This window comes from Carcharodon carcharias, chromosome 12 (genome assembly GCF_017639515.1).
Source record: "Carcharodon carcharias isolate sCarCar2 chromosome 12, sCarCar2.pri, whole genome shotgun sequence".
Taxonomy (NCBI): domain Eukaryota; kingdom Metazoa; phylum Chordata; class Chondrichthyes; order Lamniformes; family Lamnidae; genus Carcharodon; species Carcharodon carcharias.
Genome location: NC_054478.1, coordinates 104,276,820 through 104,297,103, shown reverse-complemented (window position 1 = coordinate 104,297,103; position 20,284 = coordinate 104,276,820). Strand labels below are relative to the sequence as shown.

Below are 20,284 nucleotides of genomic sequence, written 5' to 3'. Positions count from 1 at the left end.
TCCTGAGTGAGTGTCCCCCAGAGTGTCTGGCTGGTGCTGCTCCTTCCTTTGGGTGCCTGAGTGCTCCCCTCACTCCTTGGGAAGAAGCCCGTCCCCACCTAAGCTAGCCACTGCTGGAACGCACCCATGACTAGAGTGATGATGTGCAGGTTCGAGCGCAAATCTGGCAGAAACTGCTTGACTTGGATCTCCAAGACAGCAGCCACCCTTCCCACGGAGACTTCCATGCCAGAGCCACCGCCCCAGATAGAACGAGAGTGGACTACTCCATCCTCCAATCCTGTTTGCTGACTGCCTCTGACAACTCTGCCTGTCTCTGCATCTCCAACATTTCTCTCAGGTCTGATTGAGGAGGCTCCCATCGGGCTCAGACTCAGCAGGAGCCTGGTCTCCAGCAGTCCTCCCAAGTGTCAGACATCTTGTGTCTCAGCTGTCACTGCCTCTGCCTGCTGTGGACTCGTGTCCATGAGGTGATCACCAGATTCTGACCCCGAGCCTACCCTAGAACTAAGACCCACCGAGGTGCATGTATCTGTGCTGGTGGAGGGTGCAGTTGAATTCAGTAACAGGACTTCATTGGCTGGTTCCTCTGCCTCCTCATCTGAGGAGCTCTGGTGGCTGGGGCTAAGGCGCTTGCTTGTTGTCTTCACCTTTTCTTGCAGGTAGCTGGAATAGAGAAAAGAGATAATTAATGATTGACTTGGCAAGTTCCTATGTTATATGACACTCAAAGTTATTGTCCCCATGTTGTCAATGTTGACCCTCACTGGCTTTTTGGAGGAGGTCAACCTCACCTTCTGTGCAGGAATGATCTCTGTCCTCTCCAGCTAGCCCTGCTGTCTGCTCCTCGTGGGAGGAGAGTGTCTGCTCAGGGCTCCCCACTCTGGTCTTTGCTCTCTCCTGTCTGTTGTGGGAGATCTTGTCCTGCATAAAGACAGATGGATTGACTGTGAACACTACAGATGATTGCGCATTTCAGAAGCATGCATGTCTGTTGTGTCTGCTCACCCCTCCCCAGTAAGGGATTAAGATGCCATTTGTGCAGGATCTTACATGAGATGTGAGTTTAAAGTGGCTGGCAGACATTCGATGCTGATGTCCCATCTGCTAGTAGCGTGTGACATCCTTGTGGACTTTAACCCTTAGACTGTCTGATGCTCTTAAGAGAATCTGAGTTTGGAGTGAATACGAGTTTCAGTTACCCTCGTGGAATGCATCAGATCATTCATTCCCTTCCTGCACTGCAGAGCAGTCCTTTTTTGTTGTCCATGGACGTTGACCTCCTTAGCGACTCCCTCCCAGGTCAGCATGGTCAGGTGGAAGGACCAACTGCTCCCATCCTGAGGAAAGAAGGTTTCCTGGATGACCTGGAGCATCATGGAGCAGAGGGTTTTGTTTGGGCGCCATGGTGAAGCAGAAGTTTACACCACACCTGGGCTGCAGAGAGTAAATGTCTGTGCGGGTGCCATTTAAATATGTGTCAGGACCTTCAACCCCATGAGATAATGGCGGGGCAGATGAATCCCTGCCTGCCTCACCGCAAAATTTGACAAGCTCCTTGTTGATACATAATTAATGAGCTGAAAAGCGGAAAGTCGGTTGGATGAAACTGTACCACTACCCAGCAGGAATCATGCTGACTTTCCCACTTGCCACCACGCTGAGTCTCCAGAATGGATAATTCCACCCCTTGAATGCAAACATGAAGATGAATGAGCCAGCATAACTATATGGGTTCAACAGTCTGAGTGCACAGACAGCTAGAATTCTTCCCTTCCTCTCAAAAAGCTCAAACCCACACCCTAGCAAGGCCAACATTTATTGCCCATCCCTTGAGGAGATGGCGTTGAGTCGCCTTCTTGAACTGCTGCAGTGTATATGATGTGGTACACCCACAGTGCTGTCTGGGAGACAGTTCCAGAATTTTGACACAGCGACGACGAAGAAACAAGCTATAGTTCCAAGTCAGGATGGTGTGTGACTTGGAGGGAAAGCTACAGGTGGTGATGTTCCGATGAGCTTGGTGCCCTTGTCCTTTCAGGTGGTGGAGGTCCTGGGTAACTTTATAAGCCTTTTCTTTTAATCTTACAAAATCCTTAACTTCCTTTGTCAGCCATGGTTGACTGACTTTTTTGGGGTTTTTGCACCTTGAAGGAAAGTATAGATGCTGTAAGCTATGTAATAATTCTTTGAAGACTATCCATTGCCTATGTACAGTCATATCTTTTAATCTATTTTCCAAATCCACCTCAGCCAATTGGTCCCTCATGCCTTCATAATTTCCTTTATTCAACTTTCAAACATAATGTAAAATTCTATCATATTGTGGTCACTCATTCCTAAAGATTCTTTTACAGCAAGATTAATAATTAGCCCTTTTTCATCATATTAATGCTAGATCTAAAATAAATTATCCTCTCGTCAGTTCCTCAACATACTTCTCTAGAAAACTATCCCTACACTTCAGAAACTCATCTTCCACAGCATTAGTGCTCAGTTGGTTTGTCCAGCAGATTGAAGTCACCCATGATTGCCCATGCTACATGCTTCTCTCATCTTCTGATTAATACTGTGCCCCACATTACCATTACTATTTGGTGGCCTATAAACAACTCCAACCAATGCCCACATGTTTGCGGGTGATCCGGCCCTCCACTTCTATGTGATACGACAAGGATCCGGTCACAGAAACTGTTATACCAGGTAACCACTCGGACCTTGGAAAGCTATACGAATTTTCCTTTCAATGCCTCTTTAGCTTCATTCAGCTGATCCTTCAGCTCCTTGCTAGACAGCTAGATTCACTGAGCTAGCACTGTCTTGGAGTTTCTCTGAACTCCTGTCACCTGGCTGTATCCAGCTATATACAACTCCCAGGGCATTCCCTCAGCCCTCTCCAATTACTAGGGATTCCCCTGAGCCCTCTTCAATTACCAGTGCTTCCCCCTGAGCCTTCTTCAAGTTTCTTCTGCTGTGCTTCCATTCTACTGTTTAAGTCGGTCTTTATTTATTCATGTTGCTGAATGGTTACACATTCCTTTTGCATTTGATCAATGAACTGCTCTTTTAACTGCTTATTTTCTGGTTGCCCTCCCTTAGGGGTCTCCTGTTACCCTTGGTGGAATTGCATTCTCTCTGGGGTCTCTTGTTCTTTAGGCAGAGTAGCCCTCTGGGGTCTCTTGCCTTCGGCAGGGTTGCCCCCTCCTGGGGCTGAATTTTGCTGTCGGCGAGCAGGGGGTGGGGCCCGCTCGCCGACGTGCAAGATGACGCAGGATAACGGCGGGCGGAACCCCCGACATCATCCCGCCCCATTTAAATTTTCAGGAAGGCGGGGCACAGGCAAATCAGCTGTGCACACACCGACCTGTCAATGGCCAATTGAGGCCATTGACAGGATAATTAAAACAATTAAAGGACCTGCCTGTCCAACCTTAAGGTTGGCGGGCAGGCCAGGGACCCCGGTGGCTAATAGATAAAAACATGAAACCTCATCCACCGGCGAGATGAGGTTTCATGTAAGGTTTAAAAATCTTTAATAAAGTTTGAGTGAAATTTACTAACATATCCCATCTCGTGTAACATTGTCACCTGAGGGGGACATGTTAAGGATTTTTTTATTTTTCTATTTTTAATGTTTGTACAAGTGTAAGCGATCTCCCTGAGGCACCGCTTAGCCTCGGAGATGTGCACTCTGTCGTGTGCATGCGTGAAAGAGCACACTCGCATTTGGGGAAACCCCCCGGCCCACACAGGAAGCGCATACCGCTTCCCGCCGGGTGTCATGCTGGGCGGGCCTTAATTGGCCCACACACTTAAAATGGCAGCAGGGCCGGCTTCTCCGGCGGGGCTCGGCTCCCCACCCGCCAGGGATCGGTTCCCCACCCGCCAGAGGTTGGATCGGGCCTGGTGGGCAGAAAAATCTGCCCCTGGGGTTTTTTGTTGCCTCCCACAGAGTTGAACCCTCTCTTTTGTCAATGTACCTATATTGAGAGTTGCTCTCTCCCTGGGGGTCTCTTCTAATTTTATGTCCATGACCATTTGTCTTGTATTTACCACTTCAAATGCATTGCTGAGCAGTCACTGTTTTTCTTTACTCTACGGTGTAGTGTCTCTGGGTGTCTCTACGGCTTTTGGCTTTTCTGTGCTGTTTTTTGAGTTTCCCACACTTTTTGTGTTTTGACAGGCTCACAGGCAAACGTGGCTTTTTTTTATAACTTTATAAGACTTTGTTCCTGTTCAACAAACACAGCAGCGATTCCTTAACACTTTTCTGGGCGATTCTGTAGATTTTTCTTTTTTTTACTAACTTGGCATTTTTTTTGATGTTGCACTTTGGGAGACCCAGTGGCCTCGTGGTCTGATCGGGGCCATTTTTTTCCTTTATATTTTAAACCACAGCACTGGTTTCTGCTCTGATTGCCCTTTCCTTTTTTAACTTGCAAGTTGTCTACAGCAAGTGCTTTTTAAATTTTTAACTCTGCGGTCTTTTTTTTTTACTGTGCACTGCAGGTTTTTAAACCTTTCTTGACTTGCAGCTGTGTGTCAGCTCCTCTAACCTACTGAGCCTTCGGGGCTGCTGCCCATTTTAGAATTTAAGTACAGATTCTCTTTTTTTTCCTTTTTAGCTTTGCCTCTGCAGTTCCTAATTTTTTTAAATGTCGGGAGTGCTCCGGGAGATTTCTCAACCATTTGATTTGGGGCCTGTATTTTTTTAACTTAAAACAACAGCACTTCTGTTTCTTCTGTTTAAACTCTGCAGCGTACCTGGTGAATATATTTTCCTTTCTTCTGTTTAAACAAGATACTCAATTCACGGGGCGAGGGACAACGCCAGACTACATCTATCCTCCTCGCCAATTTGTTATGGACTTGATTTTCCAGACAGGTTTCTCATTAGAAACATCAAACATTGTTTACAGGCTTCAGCAGCAGTTACATCTTCCATCAAGCTCCACAATTAGAAGAAGTTCCACACTATGGGTTCCCCATGCTTAGAGTTGATTTGTTCACACTGTCATGTGATACTATGCAACACAACAAGTCTTAAAGCTACAGTCACTACATTCCTTAAAACTGCAATTACTACAAGTAGGTTATATGGAAAGCATTAAAGGAGGAAAGCATGGTGTAGAGATGGAGAGGTTTAGGGAGGGAATTCCAAAGCTCAAAGCCTTGTCAGCTGAAGTGACAGCTGCCAACGGTAGAGTGATTAAAAACAAAAATAAAAATACCTGGAAAAACTCAGCAGGTCTGGCAGCATCTGTGGAGGGGAACACAGTTAACGTTTTGAATCTGCATGACTCTTCAACAGAACTAGATTCTAGAACAGAACTATTGTGCTGAAGAGTCATGCGGACTCGAAACGTTAACTGTATTCCCTTCCACAGATGCTGCCAGACCTGCTGAGTTTTTCCAGGTATTTTTATTTTTGTTTTGGATTTCCAGCATCCACAGTTTTTTGCTTTTATCTGTAGAATGATTAAATTCTGGTTCACTGAAAAGACCAGCATTAGAGGAGCACAGGCATCTCTGAGGGTTAATTGGAGGGCTGAAGGAGATTACAGAGAACCATAGGGTGAAACCACGGAGGGATTTGAAAACAGGATGAGCGTTTTCAAAATTCTTTTGTTCATGCTTTTTAATTATTTAAAAAACAGAATAAATCTTGTCTCCCAGTGTTAGTGCAAAAATATCCTTTGTGGAAATCATCCCTCAATATTGAGCATTTTGTATATATTTTTTAGTTTTGTAAACCTTTACATTAAAGTTGCAGGACACACAGCTATGAAATGAAACACTAGTTCCATTTTCTGAATATAGCCTAAACATTGAAGACCCTCAAGGGAGGTAACACAGGTTGGATGCAGAGTTAATTTCCTGTGATTTCACCACCCCCCCCCCCACACCCACAATTGTACTTGACTTCTATATTGAATCATAGGAACAGGGGTAGGAGATTCAGCTCCTTATGTCTGTTCTGTCATTAACCCAGATCATGGCTGATATGTATCTCAAATCCATTTCCTCACTTTTGATCCATGTCCTTTGATACCCATAACCAGCAAAAATCTATCAATCTGTCTTGAAAATTTCAGTTGAATTCATGTTGTGTACTGCTAATATGACTAATATAACTTTCCAATGGACTGATCTCAAAGAATCCCAGTGATAAATGTACCAGATTTACCAGCCATTAGAATGCCTCTGGCCTTGGTGACCAACTTCAGTGGAACTGGTCAATTTACCAGCACAGCCGTGATGGGCCAAGCGGTCCCCTTGGTGGTATAAGATTTTGTGGTTCTGATACCTTGGGATTGTTACCATTTACACAAGGTCCACATGCTGTATTATCATGGCACTAGGGTGCACAGCACCAATATAAAAGCAGTTAATCTGTCATTGGTTCCAGTTTCTGAAGAGGACTCCTAATTGTATCAGTACAATATTTACATTTTTCACTTCAACCATCCTTGTGGTCTCCCTGAATGATAATGCCAATGTAATGCCAGTTAGTGCAAGATAAGGGGCAGTTTTATTCTGTGACTTACACCTCTTGGATTGGGACTACAATTTTTCATTTGGGTGAATTTGAGGTGTTGGGGAGCAAAGAGTTCCATCTGTTCATTTGGATCTGTATTCAAATAGAGGCCTCTCTCACAAGTGAGCAGAGAAGATTAGTTACTTTTTGTGTTTGAAATGAGTGCTTTTGTTGACATTTTTATGGGCAAAAGCTTTGTTTTATTCATAGTAATGGTTGGCGATGAATACCTGAGGTGAAAATCTAAAAATGTTTTTAGTTAAAATTTGGTAAATTGTATTGAAATAACATTTTAATGTTGTGGAAGATAAACTCTTATTGCTCTGATACATTACCGATGAGAGATATTAACTCCACTTGGAAAGATTTTAGAGAGCAGAATTCCTCCAACATCAGTGTTTTTATGACCAGCTGAATTATACAACTTTTGTTTGTTGACAGTTGAAATCTGTTGTATATTTCACTGCCTGGAATCTGCATTGTGCCATTAAAAAGAAGTACTCAGCACATTGCGGAGTTTGCCGCCCGTACTTAGAAAATGTGTGGCTGTGCCAATTCACAAGAGAAAGCATCAAATAACTTGAGTTTGTTTACTTTTCTTGACAGTTAATATTAAAAGCCATTAGTAATCTTGTTGTAATATGCATGTTCTTCTATATGGTTTACTGGATAGATGTAAGATTACATGCCACAGTCAGTTAAAGAGTACAAATGCCTGACCTTGTTCACTTGACTGACCTCTTTCACAAAACAGAATCCATTGATGGCTTGTTTTTCTTCCTGAACAGATCTTAGACGTAGAGAAGTTGACTTCAAGACACAGTGAAAATGTCGGGCTCCACCAGGGAGCATGTGCCTTTTGTGCGACGCAGGAACCCTCAACTCCGCTACACCCTGAGTCCTGAAAACTTGCAAAGCTTGGCTTCTCAGAGTGCCAGGTCGGAGAGCTTGAATTTCCACAGAGCAAACAGTGACACAGATTTGGTGACTTCGGATAGCCGCTCCAGTCTGACAGCTAGCATGTATGAATACACACTTGGACAAGCACAGAACCTGATTATTTACTGGGATATTAAAGAAGAGGTGGACCCCACAGACTGGATTGGACTCTATCATATAGGTAAACAAAGTTTTAGCATTAGTATCTTTCTTTCATGGATCATTTAAAAAACTGTTCCATAAGACTGGAAAGCTTGGCACACTTGGGACCTATTGAGCCTTTGGAGTCTCTCATAAATTTCTGGACATCCCATTAGCAGTTTTCGAATTTATTTAACAATAAAGCAAAATTGGGTGACACAACACACCGGGGCTCTGACATGCTGCCTCGTAGAGGGGAAGGAGATGCTTGTAAGCACAGTCCCAACTGTGCTGCCATCGAGATGAAGCTAGACACTTCCTCACAGACAAGGAAGGAAAGGAAATTAGATGATCAGGGACCCAGACTATGAGCGGGCCTGGAAATTCCCATCCAAAGTCAACAGACCTTTGGCTGGTCAGTCAAAATTTTCTGTCCCACCCGCGACAATTCCTGGAAAATCCCACACCACCAATAAATATGGAGGAATTTGTGGTGGAGGTGGAGCAGGGTTCCAGGAGGATTATTAAGAAAGGAAATGAATTAAAAAAAACTAGTGAAATACGATTCTAGTTCTCCAGCTTAAAAAAGCTGTTCAAAATTTTTGATATTTCTGCAAAAACCTATGTCTATTTAGCATGACATCACTATGCCCATCTGATTATGTTTGTAAAACCTTCGAATATACCCAAAGAAGGGAGGTAGACCATCTATTGACAATTCAGAGTTCATTGGCGTTGCTGCATTTATGTTTTGTCTATTTAATAAAATAATACTTCTCTAATGGCTTAGTGAGATTAATCAGTGAGTAACTGAGCCACACTGCTGAAGGAGCTCCCAGATTGGGGCACTCACAATTCACCTGTAGTTCACTGGGTTAGGGAGGTTGATGCATTTGATTGATATCTAGAGACTTGTGCAGGAAATGCAAATATGTTGACATCCTTGGTGAGGACAAAATTGGGCTTAGTTGTGATGCCTCAGCAGTTCAATAGCCCTCTGACACTCACTTGAAGGTCACACATGAATAATAGCAACTTGGGTTAATGTTAATAAATGCTTAATCTAGTTTTGAAAAAAACTATAAGACATGATGGTCTTATTACAACTGAATTCAAGGCACACATCTCAAAATTTATACAAATTACAAAGTTGTGGCAGTTGTTTCAAGTTTCCATTTGGAATTTGAACAACTCAGTATTTACCATCAGCTGTGCCATAACATAGTAGGGGGCTCTTTGTGGGACATATTTGAAATTCCTTGATTGGGTTGAAGTTGGTGAATCTTAATGTTACGAGTATGAGAAGCACTTTGAATTCAGGAGTTGGTGTGAGATTTTTTTGAGGTGGTGAGACTGCAATATGGCTTTGGCAGTTGTTCAGAGTTGTCTGGGAGTTGAATTTATAACTTTGGCTGATTTACAAAAAGAAACTAAAGTTAATTTAATGGAATTGGTGGATAAAGTACAATTGTGGTTAACTGCAGGGGCTAAGAAAGCAGATATAATTTGAAAGTGTAGCACAGCGTTTAAAGTTGGAAGAGATATCTGACACTAGTGAGTCACAGCTGGTGGTAGTGAGACTTCAGTTAGAAATGAAGAGGCTTGAATTTGAACAAGCAAAGGAGCTGAGAAAACTTGAATTGGAGGCAAACAAAAAGAGAAAATAATTGGAAATGGGAAAACTGGAATTCGAGGCAGCAGAAAGGAAAAGGGGAAAAAAGGGATTATTTCAAAAAAATGGAAATGTGAAAACTTGATCTCCAGAGGGAAAAGTTAACAATGAAAGAGAGAATGAAGGAAAGAGACAGGGAGTTCCGGCTTAAAAAAGCTGGATTTTAAAAAAGAGACATTAGATACTGAGGAAAGTTCTGTTGTTGAAAAACCCTTTAACCCAAAACCCAGTGGGGAGATGTTTAAATTTGTGCAAGCTCTTGCAAAGTTTGTGGAAAGAGATGTGGAAGCATTCTTTATTTCATTTGAGAAGATAGCTAAATAGATGAAATGGCCACGGGAAAACTGGACATTGTTGTTACAATCCAGGTTGGTGGGTAGAGCACATGAGGTTTATGCTTTATTATCAGAAGAAATGTCGGTGAATTATGATGTGGTAAAAAAGGCTATTTTGAGTGCATACGAGTTTGTTCCTGTGGCATACAGGTAGAAATTTAGGAATATGAGAAAACAGCCTGGGCAAACTTAATTGAGTTTGAAAGAATAAAACAAAGTAATTTTGAGCAGTGGATACGGGCATTAAAAATAGAAACAACATATGCAGCTCATAGAGAAGTAAATCTTTTAGAAGAATTTAAAGATTCAATTCCTTCGGTAGTGACAACTTGTGGAGGGACAAAGGGTTCAAATGGTGAGATAAGCAGCAGAGATACCTGATGATTATGAGTTAGTTCATAGAGCTAAAATTTTTTTTTAGTCACCCCTTTAAATCAGAAAAGGTTAGTAAGTGGGAAGGTGAAAGAAAGGTGCATAGTCAGGGAAGAGAAGGAGTAGGTGGAAATTTGCAGGAGGTTTTTTTCTCAGACCAAAAAGAAAGGTGCTAAGGATAGAAGTGGCATTCGAAAATTGAGATGTTTTCATTGTAATAGAGTTGGACATACAAAATCTGTGCACTGGAAATTGCAGGGAAAATCTGTTGGAATTATAGGGGTGCAGAAAAGCTCGGGAAGTAAAAGTACTGTGGGTTCTGAGGTTCAGGCACAGGAAAAGCCGGCAGTTTGTGTACAGATAAAACAGGGAGAATCAGTGTTAGGTAAAGAAGTGTGAATGTGTTCACAAATTACCCAAGAGAATTCAGTGGAGCAGGTTGCAGAAATGTTTAAAGATTTTGTATGTGAAGGGAAAATCTTTCCATGTGTACAGGGTAGAGTAGGTAAAGATGATAAAATTTTAAAAGACGCAGGCTGGTCAACCCTTAATGCTTTAGGATAGTGACATTTGTTGTTCAGAGAGAGTATTGCAGGAACAGGTGATAATAAGTGGGATTCATGGAGATGCTAAACCTAATCCATTGTTGAAGGTAAATTTAAAGAGTAAGTGGAAAACAGGTGAGATGATTGTTGGAGTAGTGGAAAAATTGCCCATTGCAGAGGTTCAATTTACTCTGGGTAATGATGTAGCTGGATCACAAGTGTGGGTGATGCCTATGGCAGTTGAGCAGCCTATAGAGGTGTTTTCAACAGGAGTGTTGCAGAGAGCATCCTAGATTGTTTCCAGATTGTGTGATAATGAGATCACAGGCTCATAGGTTGAAACAAGAAGAACAGGAAATTCAAAGGCAGGGAGAAGGTGTGGAACTCCAGTTAGCTGATACTGTGTTTGATCTGGTTGTTCCAGAAAGACTGGAAGTCAATTCAGCTGAAGTGTTTAACTTAGAGGTTAGTGGAGTTGCAGAAAAAGGATTTGCAAATAAAACATTTATAACAAACAGCTTACTCAGAAACAGAGGCTAAATGTGTTCCAGAATGTTATTACCTTATGGGTAATATTTTAATGAGAAAATGGAGGCCTTATCATGTTTCAGCAAACAAAAGCTGGAGGGAGGTATAGCAGATTGTACTACCATTTGGATTTAGAAATGAGATTCTAAGGATAGCGCATGAAATCCCAATGGGGGACATTTAGGAATTAGAAAGACACAGGTGAAGATACAAAAACATTTTTATTGGCCTGGATTGCATCGGGATATAGTCAAATTCTGTAGAATATGTCAGGTGATAGGGAAACCACAAGCAGTGATTAAGCCGGCACCTTTAATTCCAATTCCAGCATTTGAAGAAGTTTTTATTAGGGCCATGATTGATTGTGTAGGACCCCTCCTTAAGACTAAAAGTGGAAATCAGTACTTACTGGCAATAACAGATGTGTCTACTGGGTTTCCTAAAGCACTATGTTTGAGAAACATTACAACATAGAAAATTGTGGAAGAGTTAACTAAATTTTTCACAAGATATGGTTTACCTAAAGAAATACAATCAGACTAGAGTTCAAATTTCATGTCACAGTTGTTTAAGGAAGTAATGAACAGTTTGGGAATAAAACAGTTGAAGTCAACAACTTATCATCCTGAGTCACAGGGGGCGTTTGGAAAGATGGCATCAAACTCTGAAAACTATGTTGAGAGCAAATAGTCAGAATTATCCTTAGTATTGGGATAGGGGAATTCCATTCTTGTATTTTTGCTATTTGGCGCTCTCCTAATGCATTGAATGGTTTCATTCCTTTTGAACTAGTTTATGGTCATGAGGTAAGGGGACCACTGAAATTGATTCATGAGAAATTGGTGGGTCAAAATTCAGAAAATATTCTCCTGGGTTATGTATCAAAATTCAGCGAGAAATTGGACAGAGCATGTGAGTTAGCTGGGGAACGTTTAAAGATATCACAAGTGATGAAAGTTAAAGCAGACAAGAAAGCTAAAGCTCATAGTTTTGTTGCTAGGGAGAAAGTGCTAGTTACATTATCAGTACTAGGTGACTCATTAAAGGCAAGGTTTAGTGGGCCTTACAGGATTGAAAAGAAATTGAGTGTATTTCCAGCATTGTTGTTTTTATTTCAGATTTCCAGCATCAACAGTATTTTGCTTCTATAGTAGTTTTAAGTTTTATGTAAGCCGTGCACAGCAGATAACTAATATTTACAGTGGTAATGATGGCAAAACTATTAGCATTTGCTATTCTTGCTGAGTAAAAATATGCCAGGAACTCCTGGCTCTCGCACCATTGCAGTTAAATGTGGAAATCTGGAAGCTGTTATCATTGATACCCTGCTCCTCCACAGGCTGTTGTAGTTTTCACGGATTGAATGATTAGAAATCACTGATTTGTAGTAAACCCATTTACACACTATTATCACTGTAAAACCATTGAATACATTAAGTATTATTTAAGCAGGAGTAACTGAAATTTTAATAGTATTCTAAGTTGTACTTATTGATGAACAACATCCCTGGCCCCGAAAAACTAATTTTAGAAGTGTGGAATTTCATTCCCTCAGAAACCATTTAAAAATTGCAGATGTTAAATAAAAATAAAATGTACTATTTTTCTTAGATCTTGTTCCCTCTTTCATTTCTTTCTTAACCCATGTGAATGTCCAAAAGTTTATTTTGCTTTCTGTATATTGATTAAAATGTGCTTTATATTTCCAGCTGTTTACTTGCTGCTTTGCTGTTTGTCACAGTTCATCAGTATGATTTGCTGATCTATCTCTCCTGCTGTTGAGTGCCACAGATCCATTGTGGAAGGTGACAAATTAAAACTGACATTGGGGATCAGGAAACCTTCACTTTAGAGTTACTGTGTCTTTGTGGGCAGCTTTTTTTGAGGTCAGTGGCGAGTGCAATCCCTTCACCATGACCACCAAAAGCCTGGCTAGTGTTTAATTGTTTCCCTCCATATGTCACCTAAAACCTTATCCACATGCCACCAGTGTTCCAGTGTTTCTAATATATCTTCAATTTTCCTCCACCAAGAATTCCCCATTGCTTTCATTGCTATTCGTGGGTGAACTACCATTGTTGTTTGCATTGTATTGATGCCAGATATTTTGGGAGGTGAACAAATGCCAGATGATGATATTTAGCCACAGGTATACCAACTGTTTTCTAGACAGTTGTTTATACTTATAGCCTCTTTAGGATGAGGTAATAGGACAGCGGCATAGAAGCATAATGTAATTATACAAACTCAGCTGATGTTATGTGGGCGACGAGCTTTGTTTCATAGAGCTTAGTGTCACAAACTGAAGAGCTTTATTTACCAGAGTGATTGTCGCTTTATAATCTAGGCACAGTCTTTTTACCTGTACAAAGATTAATCTTGGTCATGAAATGATGAGTGAAAATCAGAAAAATTAAAATACAAGTGTTTCACCAAAAGCTCTGGAAATGAAGTTTCATCATAGTAATTTATTACTATCTAACTAATGCTGTTAATCCATGATGGAGGCCAACAGCTAACCAAGCAAACCATCTCCATTATATCAGGTCACAGCTTTGCTGTATAATTGCGATGTTGTAGACGAAGATGTATTATTAACAGAGCTGTTTTAACTTGCCTGTTAAAATTGCCCAGTTTGGACAAACAGTTGAAAAGCCACTGGCTTGACCAGCTTAAGCAGTTTGAGCAACAGGTTTCAGAGCTCGAGTGTCAGCTGGAGACACAGTGGTGCATCTGTGAGGCTGAGGGTTACATGGATAGCACGTTTTTAGATGTGGTCATTCCACAACTTAAGGAAGTGTAGTCAGAGAGGGAATGTGTGACCTCCAGGCAGAAGAAGAGGGGCAGGCAGGTAGTCAGGAAAGCCCCCGAGTGCATCTCACTCTAGAACTGTCTTTCTGTGTTGGAAAACAGTGAGGGTGAAGGTTCCTCTGAAGAGTGCAGCCAGAGTCAAGTTCACGGCACTGTGGGTGGCTCAGCTGCACAAGGCGAGAGGAGTAAGAGTGCAAGACAATAGTGGTAGGAGACTCAGTAGTGAAGGGTGCAGTCAGGCAATTCTGCGGCCTTAGACATTACTCCAGGATGGTGTGTTGCCTCCCTGCTGCCAGGGTCAAGGATGTCACAGAACGGCTGCAGGGCATTCTGACTGGGGAGGGCGAACAGTCAGAGATCGTGGTTCACATTGGTACCAACGACATAGGTAGAAAGAAGGATGAGGTCCTGCAACACAATTTAAGGAACTAGGTAGCAGATTAAAAAGCAGGACCTCAAAGGTTGTGACCTCTGGATTACTCCGTGTGCCAAGTGCTAGTGAGTATATGAATAGGAGGATAGAGAGGATGAATGCATGGCTGAAGATATGGTGCAGGAGGGAAGGCTTTAGTTTCCTGGATCACTGGGTCTGTTTCTGGCGAAGGTGAGGCCTGTACAAGTTGTATGGGTTGCACCTGAACCGGAACAGGGCCAACATCCTTACGGGGAGGTTTGCTAGTGCTGTTAAGGTGGGTTTAAACTAATTTGGCAGGGGGGTGGGATACAGAGTGGAGGTACAGTAGGGGGCGATGCACAACTAAGTATAGAAGAGAAACTAAGTTTGCCTGGCAGGCAGAGCAAATATAGACCTGTTAAGGCACAAGGGAATAATGAAAGGCTGGATTGCATCTATTTTAATGCAAAGAGTCTTACAAGTAAGGCAGATGAATTGAGTAACATACGGGAATATGATATTGTTGCTATCACAGAGACATGGTTGAGGGAAGGGCAGGACTAGCTTAATATTCCAGGGTATGGAATCTTCAGGCGTGATTGGGGGGGGGGGTGGGTTTGGGGGTTGTGAAAGAGGAGGTGGCATTGCACTATTTATCAAGGAGTCAATTAGTTCTGTAAGGAGGGATGGTATCTTAGAGGGTTCTTCAAATGACACCATATGGGTAGAAGTTAAAACAAAAAGGAGCAATCACTTTGCTGGGAGGGTACTATAGGCCACCAAACAGTCAGGGGGAGATAGAGGAGCAGATATGTAGGCAAATCTTAAGAGAAATGGAAAAATAATAGGGTAATAATGGTAGGGCATTTCAACTTCCCCAATATTAACTGGGATAGTCTTAGTATGAAAGGCTTAGAGGGGGTGGAATTCTTAAAGTGCACCTAGGAGAGCTTTTTGGGCCAGCACGTAGAAAGTCCTACAAGAGAATGGACGGTACTGGATCTAATCTTAGGGAATGAAGCTGGGCAAGTGGTAGAAATGTCAGTGGGGGAGCATTTTGGGGATAGTGATCATAACTCAGTAAGATTTAAGGTAGTTGTGGAAATGAATAAAGGTGAACTGGAAATGAAAGTCCTGAATTGGGGGAAGGCCGATTTCAATATAATGAGACAGGATCTAGCCAAAGTGGGTTGGGAGTAGCTACTTGTAGGAAAGTCTACATCAGACCAGTGGGAATCATTCAAAAAAGGAATACTGAGAGTTCAGGGCCAACATGTTCCCGTAAAGATGAAGGGAAGGACCAACAAGTCCAGGGAACCCTGGATGTCAATGAATATAGAGGATTGGATAAGGAAAAGAAAGGAAACTTATGGCAGATACTAAGGGCTGAAAACTGTGGAAGCCCTAGAGGAGTATAGAAAGTGTAGGGAGGTGCTTAAAAAAAGTAATTAGGAGAACGAAGAGGGGGCATAAAAAAACACTGGCGGGCAAGATAAAGAAAAATCCCAAAGCAGTTTATAAATATATTAAGGGCAAGAGGATAACCAGGGAAAGAGTAGAGCGCGTTAAGGACCAAAGTGGCAATCTGTGCATGGAGCCGGAGGACGTAGGTGAGGTTTTGAATGATTAGCTTCCATCTGTGTTCACTATGAGAAGGACAATGTAGGTGTAGAAATCAGGGAAGGAGACCGTGATATACTTGAACAAATTAGCATTGAAAGGAAGGAGGTATTAGGTGGTTTTAGTGGCCTTAAAGTGGATAAATCCCCAGGCCGAGATGAGATGTATCCCAGGCTTCTATGTGAGGGAAGGGAAGAGATTGCAGGAGCTCTGACACTAATTTTCAAATCCTCTCTGGCCACAGAAGAGGTGCCAGAGGACTCTGGAGGACAGCAAATGTGGTACCACTATTCAAGAAAGATAGTAGGGATAAACTAGGTAATTGTAGGCCACTGAATCTAACATCAGTGGTAGGGAAACTATTGGAAAAAATTCTGAGGGACGGGATTAATCGCAACATGGAGAGGCAGGAATTAATCAAGGTTAATCAGCATGGCTTTATCAGGGGGAGATCAGGTCTAACAAATTTGATTGAATTTTTCAAGGAGGTTACCAGTTGTGTAGATGAGGGTAGTGTAGTTGATGTAGTCTACATGGACTTCAGTAAGGCTTTTGACAAGGCCCGGCATGGGAGAATGGTCAAGAAGGTAAGAGCCCATGAAATCCAGGGCAGTTTGGCAAATTGGATCCAAATTTGGCTTAGCGGCTGGAGGCAAAGGGTGATGGTTGAAGGTTGTTTTTGCGATTGGAAGCCTGTGACGAGTGGTGTACCACAGGGATCGGTGCTGGGACCCTTGCTGTTTGTAGTGTACATTAATGACGACGGAGAAGCACTGGAGAAGGATGGTGCAATCAACTATGTCAAAGGTTGCAGACAGGTCGAGAAGGATGAGGAACAATTGTTTACCTTTGGTACAGCCACATAGGATGATACTGCAACAGAAAAGATCTAATCAGGGCCCCCCAAAAAATTACTGATTTGGAGGCTTATTTTGGCAGCAAGCTAGACTATATAACAATTCATAGAGTCATAGAGTTATGCAGCACAGAAACAGGCTCTTCAACCCATCATGTCTGCTCCAGCCATCAACCAGCTATCTATTCTAATCCCATTTTCCAGCACTTGGCCTGTAGCCCTGGATGCTATGGTGTTTCAAGTGCTCATCTAAATACTTCTTAAATGTTGTGAGGGTTCCTGCCTCTACCACCCCCTCAGGCAGTGTGTTCCAGATTCCACCCACCCTCTGGGTGAAAAAAATTTTCCTCAAATCCCCTCTAAACCTCCTGCCCATAGGAGATATGATCAGTAAGTTCGCAAACGAAATGAAAATTGATGGTGTCGTAAATAGTTAGGCGGAAAGCCTTAGATTACAGGACGATATAGATAGGCTGGTAAAATGGGCAGAGCAGTGGCAAATGGAATTTAATCCTGAGAAGTGTGAGGTGATGCATTTTGGGCGGACTGACATGGCAAGGGAATATACAATGAATGGTAGGACCCTAGGAAGTACAAAGGATCAGAGGGACCTTGGTGTACATGTCCACAGATCCCTGAAGGCAGCAGCACAGGTAGATAAGGTGGTTAAGAAGGTATATGAGATACTTGCTTTTATTAGCCGATGCATAGAATATAAGAGCAGGGAGGTTATGTTGGAGCTGTATAAACTGCTAGTTAGGCCACAGCTGGAGTACTGTGTGCAGTTCTGGTTGCCACACTATAGGAAGAATGGGATTGCACTGGAGAGGGTGCAGAGGAGATTCACCAGGATGTTGCCTGGATTGGAGCATTTCAGCTATGAAGGGAGACTGGATAGGCTAGGGTTGTTTTCCTTCGAGCAGAGAAGGCTGAGGTGGGTCCTGATAGAGGTATACAAAATTATGGGGGGCATAGATAGGGTAGATACGAAGAAACTTTTCCCCTTAGCGGAGGTGTCAATAACTAGGGGGCATAGATTTAAGGTAAAGGGCAGGAGGTTTAGAGGGGATTTGAGGAAAATTTTTTTCACCCAGAGGGTGGGTGGAATCTGGAACACACTGCCTGAGGGGGTGGTTGAGGCAGGAACCCTCACAACATTTAAGAAATATTTAGATGAGCACTTAAAACATCATAGTATCCAGGGCTACAGGCCAAGTGCTGGAAAATGCGATTAGAATAGATAGCTGGTTGATGGCTGGAGCATACATGATGGGTTGAAGAGCCTGTTTCTGTGCTGTGTAACTCTATGACTCTATAAATTGTTGTGTAGTCTAGCTTGCAGCCAAAATAAGCCTCCAAATCAGTAATTTTTTGGGGGGCCCTGATTGGATCTTGTCTGTTGCAGTATCATCCTATGTGGCTGTACCAAAGGTAAACAATTGTTCCTCATCCTTCTCGACCTGTCTGAAGACATGGTTGATTGCACCATCCTTCTCCAGTGCTTCTCTGTCGTCACCTAGCTGGGTGGGACTGCACTTGGTTGGTTCCATTCTTAAATATCTAGTTGTAGCCAGAGAATCACCTTCAATGACTTCTCTTCCTGCTCCCATATTATTACCTCTTGTGTCCCCCAAGGATCTCTCCTTGACCCGTCTTATTTCTCATCTACATGCTGCCACTCAGCGACATCTTTTAAACTTCTTATGGCTAGTAGGTAAAGGAGGAGGCCAGAAGTCGATTTTTACTGAGTTTTAGATTTATTTACAAAATGCAACAATACAAATGCATAGCTCCTAACTCTACAGTCCCAGTGTAAATAAGTACCCCTTTATAAGACATAAGACCATAAGACATAGGAGCAGAAATTAGGCCATTTGGCCCATCGAGTCTGCTCTGACATTCAATCATGGCTGATAAGTTTCTCAACCCCATTCTCCCGCCTTCTCCCTGTAACCTTTGATCCCCTTACCAATCAAGAACCTATCTATCTCGGTCTAAAATACACTCAATGACCTGGCCTTCACAGCCTTCTGTGGCAATGAATTCCATAGATTCACCACTCTCTGGCTAAAGAAGTTTCTCCTCATCTCTGTTCTAAAAGGTCTTCCTTTTACTCTGAGGCTGTGCCCTCGGGTCCTTGTCTCTCCTACTAACGGAAACATCTTCCCCATGTCCACTCTATCCAGGCCTTTCAGTATTCTGTAAGTTTCAATCAGATCCCCCCCATCCTTCTAAACTCCATCGAGTATAGACCCAGAATCCTCAAATGTTCCTCATATGTTAAGCCTTTCATTCCTGGGATCATTCTCGTGATCCTCCTCTGGACCCTCTCCAGGGCCAGAAAATCCTTCCTGAGATACGGGGCCCAAAATTGCTCACAATATTCTAAATGTGGTCTGGCCAGAGCCTTATAAAGCCTCAGCAGCACATTGCTGCTTTTATATTCTAGTCCTCTCAAAATAAATGCCAACATTGCATTTGCTTTCCTAACTACCGACTCAACCTGCAAGTTAACCTTAAGAGAATCCTGGACTAGGACTCCCAAGTCCCTTTGCACTCCAGATTTCTGAATTCTCTCCCCATTTAGAAAATAGTCTATGCCTCTATTCTTCCTACCAAAGTGCATGACCTCACACTTTCCCACGTTGTATTCCATCTGCCACTTCTTTGCCCATTCTCCTAACCTGTCCAAATCCTTCTGCAGCCTTCCCGCCTCCTCAATACTACTTGTCCCTCCACCTATCTTTGTATCATCTGCAAACTTAGCCAGGGTGCCCTCAGTTCCTTCATCTAGATCATTAATGTATAAAGTGAAAAGTTGTGGTCCCAACACTGACCCCTGCGGAACTCCACTAGTCACCAGCCGCCATCCTGAGAAGGACCCCTTATCCACACTCTCTGCCTCTTGCCAGACAGCCAATCTTCTATCCATGCTAGTACCTTGCCTCTAACACCACGGGCTCTTATCTTACTGAGCAGCCTCCTGTGCGGCACCTTGTCAAAGACCTTCTGGAAGTCCAAGTAGATAACATCCATTGGCTCTCCTTTGTCTAACCTACTCATTACCTCCTCAAAGAATTCTAACAGATTTGTCAGGCATGACCTCCCCTTGATGAAACCATGCTGACTTTGTCCTATTTTACCATGCACTTCCAAGTATTCTGAAATCTCATCCTTAATAATGGACTCTAAAATCTTACCAACGACCGATGTCAGGCTAATCGGCCTGTAATTTCCCGTCTTTTGCCTCACTCCCTTCTTAAACAGGGGAGTTATATTAGCGATTTTCCAATCCTCTGGGACCCTCCCTGACTCCAGTGATTCCTGAAAGATCACCACTAACGCCTCCACTATCTCTTCAGCTATCTTCTTCAGAACCCTGGGGTGTAATCCATCTGGTCCAGGTGATTTATCCACCTTCAGACCTTTCAGTTTTCCTAGCACTTTCTCCTTGGTAATGGCCACCACCACCTCTGCCCCCCAACTCTCTTGAACTTTGGGGATGTTACTCGTGTCTTCCACTGTGAAGACTG

At 42.7% G+C, this 20,284-nt stretch overlaps 1 protein-coding gene across 5 annotated transcripts in view; it reads left to right on the top strand.

Annotated features, from left to right (window-relative positions):
• LOC121284917 (E3 ubiquitin-protein ligase HECW2-like) overlaps window positions 1-20,284 on the top strand; it is a 398,529-nt gene that overhangs the window by 138,707 nt on the left and 239,538 nt on the right. For all 5 annotated transcript variants that reach the window (XM_041200816.1, XM_041200817.1, XM_041200821.1 and 2 more), the window contains one exon: window positions 7,327-7,658. In XM_041200816.1, the coding sequence (XP_041056750.1) occupies window positions 7,367-7,658 (292 nt within the window). In that variant the 5' untranslated portion in view covers window positions 7,327-7,366. The remainder of the gene's footprint in view (window positions 1-7,326; window positions 7,659-20,284) is intronic.